We start from the raw sequence: 5,246 nt of genomic DNA on the forward strand, positions 1-5,246 counted from the left end.
ATGCTTGGGTTATAACCAAGAAAACACCGACACGCTTTTTAAAAAAAAAAATGTGTGTCGAACACCAACACGCGTCTAACACGGGATCAACATTTTAAGACACGCGATCAACTTTTTTCAACACAGAGACAACGCTCCGACACGTTTTTTTTTTTTAGGTCTAAATTTTATTTTATTATGTAAAAATGAAAAATTAATTTATAAGTCAATTTTTTTTTTCCTATTATGGAATTGGACATAAAAAATTAACAAGGTATGAAAAACTATTTTTGCTTTATATTTATGTCATGAAATTTGAATATTTGATTGGATATATATGGACTATTATATGTACTATATATATATATATATATATATATATATATATATATATATTATATATATTAAAAATATTATTTAATATCAAAACGTATACTAACGTGTTAAAATATGGCATTTTTTAAAATGAATTTGTCGGCACGTCGTGTCTGTGTCCCGTGTCGGTGTCGGTGCAACATAAGTTATAACATTGATGGGCCTACCCAAATTAATGAACTCAGAGTAATTTGATGGGTCTACCCGGATTAAGTAACCCGGAACAATATTCAAACTTAAAAAAAAAAATTAATATAAATTTGTCTCCATTCGTTCTTCTTATTATTTCTCATGTACCAAAAAAAATTGAAAAATTCTTCAAACCTGAATTCGTATTGACCCACTATTGTGTTGCGCAGCCTAAATCAATGTGAACTTTGAATTTTTTTTGCTCCCTCTCATAAAAATTTCTAGCGCAGCCATTATATAATACCAGCAATTAAACAACAAATTGTTTATAATTTTCTGCACCAGCAGCATTTTAGTTATACTTTATTATTTCTTAACGCATGTTTTCAATTATAAATAAACCGTGATATATAAATCATTCCCTCCATGATATAGAAAAACTTGTTTCCTCTTCCAAATTTTAGGTTATGGGCAGATATGTCATGTCATGTGAGCACCTAGAATTCTCTAATTGTTGCAATCCATCCCATAATAACAATGAGTTCTCGTATACTCTTTTAGCCATACGATGAAACAGAATACTGACAAAAAGATGCGGGAATGCTTTAGGTTTTAGGAGGAAAACAGTTAAATTTGAAAGTTAAACAAAGGAACAAAAAAACAACTCAGAAACTAAAATCAACAGAAGCAAAAGAAACTACAAGACAAATTAAGCCAGGTGCGCAAAAGCGAAAGGGTGAGTATGCCAGCGAGAGAGGATGGGGTGAGGACCGTTTTGAATATCCTATCCACAGGATACATACTCTTTCTAGGTGGAATTTGAAATTTTTTGGTGTCACGGTAGAGTGTTATTTTCGGAATGAGGAATTACATCTTCAAACTTGTTTTTGTTTCAAATTTGGTAAGTTTGATTCTTGAGTTTAATTGATTTACCTGATGCAGTAAAAAAAAATTATATTAATTCTACTAATATGTTTGCACATCATTATTTATTATTACCTCATTTGCTTAATAATTACAAAAAGGCAATAAATGATTATTTCGACAAGATATTTAAAAAAATTAATAGAAAAATTTGTCAACATATTAATGAACGTAGGCATAAAACTCTCCTTTCTTTTTCATGCCAATTAAATTTATATCTTTATGTTGCACACAGTGGATGATTTGGGACCAAAAAGAGGAGAATAAAATCATAATAACTATTAATATTGTGGGTTGGTTTAGTGATTGTGATGGCCATGTGCTGTAGTTAGAAATATTATCATTTATTTATTTATTTATTTTATCATGTTCACCAACTATGTGAGTTTGCCGATGAAAAAATAATAATATAAGCGAGCCAGTGATTAGTTTTGTAATTCATGTTAAAAAAAACATCATTATACAATAAAAATAAAAGGAAATAAAATGAAAGGAAATAATCATTTAAACATGTATAAATGAGGCGGGATCATTTATCTTAATCAATCAATACTAATCATTAATCTTATTCATATTTAACTTATTTAATTTATTAAAGATATAAATTATTGTATACAAAGATTGAACATAAAATTTCTTATTCTTTAAATTGATTCTACCCCCAAATTAATACTATTAACATTTTTATATTTTTAAGTTAAATTGGTATTCACCCGATCACATGCTAAGTGGAAATAACACGCCGTTTGTATTATGCATGTTGTTTTAAATATATTCCTCGTGCCTTTCTTTGGTGAAAATGATTAGATTGTGTCACTTCTATTCCCTACACTCTGAGTGGAAACATTTGTTTAGGGATAGATATTGATTTTTGTGTTATCTGAAGGTTCTTAAATGGTATCAAAGCTTCAGGTTTGATCCTCGCCGTCCCACTTTAAATTAGAATTAAAATAAAAGCACAAAAAGTAAACTAAAAATTGGGCCTGTGCATAATTCACGCTTCAAGCCCAAAGAGCTCTTGCGTGAGAGGGTGTATTGAGATATATAATCCCACATTGATTGTATGTACAACTAATGTGACCTTTATAAGGCCTTGGGCACTTCCATCCTTTGAGTTAACTTTTAGGGTGATGTATATCAATTCTTACATGTGTCTATTTTGTTTTCGCTACTTCGGATGTGCATTATTTTTAAAATTGACACACAACATAGAGTTTTTATGCTAGTCATTGGATCTATGGAAATTGCAACATGTGATGTTGAATGTTCAGTAAAAAGATGATTCAATGGCCAAACTCTTTTCACCCTTACTTGTTGAATTTGTTTGTATCATCGGTTCAATAACATCACTCACATTCGGTTAGCAAATCAGAAATCAATTATATTAGTTGCGTTCACGATAATTAAAAGAAAAAAGAAAAAATGCTCAATCACACACAAAAAATAACATTATCACGAATGAGTCTCCGATTTATACACGTCATGTAATCCATGTTTTCTTACCTAACCTATAATTTGATACCCATCCCATGAATTGCTACACATCCCATGAGTACCCGCATCTTCTTAAGGGTTATCAATAACAGTATTTAATAAATCAAGCTTTTCCTTTTTCGATTAAGGACAAAAACAAAATTAGTATGTGGTTTTTCTCAAGACTATGATGACAAATCATCATTAATCCGACAACAGGATGTGCATTATTGATAAAGGAAGTGGTCCCAGGTTAGGTAACATCACCCACCACATCATACCACACCCCACGCAACCAACCCATTCCCTCAAGGTCACGCCCCTGATTTCGATATCCATAACAAGTGATAACAAGGGCACAGGCGTGGGTAAAGAAACCGAACCTTGGCATATACTCCGGGGAAGAGGACAAATATTAACAGTGAGGACAAGATTGGTATAGGAAATAAAAAAATGCAGAAATGACTAGGATGTTATTTTTGATTTGGAAAATACACAATCACAGCCGTACATCACACATGAGCTGGGCCCTCTTCCAACTTAAAAGCAGAGGATATGGCCCATGACGCGACACATGCACCCACCTAATAATAATCATCACAATTTTACATAATGATCTTTACATACAAAATACAAGACTTTAAAATAAAATTAAAAAAAAAAAAAAGATAAAGATAAAACAGATCATGATGATGAAACGAAACCCACAAACATGGCTTGATTTTAGTTCTCCCAACTAGATTGATTGATCATGAACCGTTTGATTCAATCACTTGGACTTGAAGGGAATGGCTCGGATTACGACTACATGGTAGAGAGCTGCAAGAGCTGCTCCGATGAATGGTCCCACCCAGAAGATCCACTGCACAAATTGTGATAATATCAATTAGCATGAGAGATCAGACGGTTGTGGTTCATTGTAAAATTTGATAAAAATATTTAGTAGAAAGGAAAATTATTAACGTACGTGATCATGCCAGCCAAGGTGTTTGTTGAAGACGATGGCAGCACCGAGACTGCGAGCAGGGTTAATACCGGTTCCGGTGATGGGGATGGTGGCCAAGTGAACCAAGAACACAGCGAACCCAATAGGCAAGGGTGCCAAAATCTGCACATTAAATCCAAGCCACACGATTAGTTCATCAAATTAAAGTTATTTTTTTAAAAATAATAATAAAAATAAACACTACAATAAGAAGAGAAAAAGGACGTGAGAGGAGTGAGTGACTTACAGGAACATGAGAGTCTCTGGCGCTACGCTTAGCATCGGTGGCTGAGAAGACGGTGTAGACAAGAATAAAGGTGCCAACAATCTCAGCACCAAGCCCGTCACCTTTGGTGTAACCAGGGGCTACAAAGTTAGCACCACCGTTTTTCAGGCCGTACGTGACTTTTCCCTCAAAACCCTTAACCACACCGGCGCCACAGATAGCACCCAGGACCTGCATCACCATATAGAACACCGCTCTAGTCAACGACAACTTCCTCGCCAAGAACAAACCAAACGTCACGGCCGGGTTTATGTGACCCCCTGCACCAAAAACACACAAATGTTACAGCAACGTTGTTAAAACACTGGTTTCAGTTCATATTTGTTATTTTTTTCTATTTTTTTTGCAGAAATGGAAATAAAAAATAGAAAGAGAGGGACCTGAGATTCCAGCGGTGCAGTAAACGAGGGCGAAGATCATGCCACCGAAAGACCAAGCGATCCCTTGAATACCGACAGATTTGCACTTGGAGTCGGACTTGCTGACGCCCATGACGGTCAAGATGGTGATGTAGAGGAACAGAAAAGTGGCTACGAACTCTGCTATACCAGCTCTGTAGAAGGACCATGATGTTAGCTCGGAGGGCTCAAACAACGGCGCCGGTGGTGGCTCCTGGTAGTCCTTGCCTTCGTCGTCCTGGCTCTGAGCCGCCGTACCGATAGGCTGCCTCTCCGGAAACTTGTTGGCTCCCAACGAAACGTCTTGCTCTTTCCCTTCCATTTCTTTGTTCCCTTTGATTCCTCTGTCTCTTGTGTCAGTGGGTTTTGTGAGTGGCTAAGGTGCGGATTTATAATCAGAATTGAGTTCAGTTAATTGGAGTGAGGACGAGGGCTGGTGGGTCCAATGCAACGTAATATGTTGAATTTTTTAATGTTTCATTGATAAGGAGTGAGGACCAATGATTAATGGGGAGTCTATCCTAGCTGGCTTGATTCTAACCATTACTATAAGACCGACCATGTTCCGCGCACCACTGGAACGTGGATCACTGTAGTTTGAAAAAACAAAAAAACAAACGGAAATTGGGACGGTAAAAGTGTTGTGTGTTGATGTCTATGGGTTCCAAATTCCACGTGTTCTTTGGCTGGGTTGCTG

The 5,246-nt window shown here is 35.6% G+C and overlaps 1 protein-coding gene across 1 annotated transcript; it reads right to left on the minus strand.

Annotated features, from left to right (window-relative positions):
- Positions 1–3,334: 3,334 nt before the first annotated feature.
- On the minus strand, positions 3,335–4,919 carry LOC133289559 (probable aquaporin PIP-type 7a). Its single transcript, XM_061487529.1, has 4 exons — positions 4,532–4,919; positions 4,113–4,411; positions 3,848–3,988; positions 3,335–3,742 (listed from the first exon to the last, which is right to left on the minus strand). The coding sequence occupies exons 1-4, from the start codon at positions 4,869–4,871 to the stop codon at positions 3,650–3,652; spliced, it is 873 nt and encodes a 290-aa protein (XP_061343513.1). The 5' UTR covers positions 4,872–4,919; the 3' UTR covers positions 3,335–3,649.
- Between the last annotated feature and the right edge of the window lie 327 nt (positions 4,920–5,246).

The sequence above is a fragment of the Gastrolobium bilobum genome, unplaced genomic scaffold (assembly GCF_033153095.1).
Source record: "Gastrolobium bilobum isolate Gb01-03AN ecotype WA unplaced genomic scaffold, APGP_CSIRO_Gbil_v1 utg937, whole genome shotgun sequence".
In the NCBI taxonomy this organism is placed as follows: domain Eukaryota; kingdom Viridiplantae; phylum Streptophyta; class Magnoliopsida; order Fabales; family Fabaceae; genus Gastrolobium; species Gastrolobium bilobum.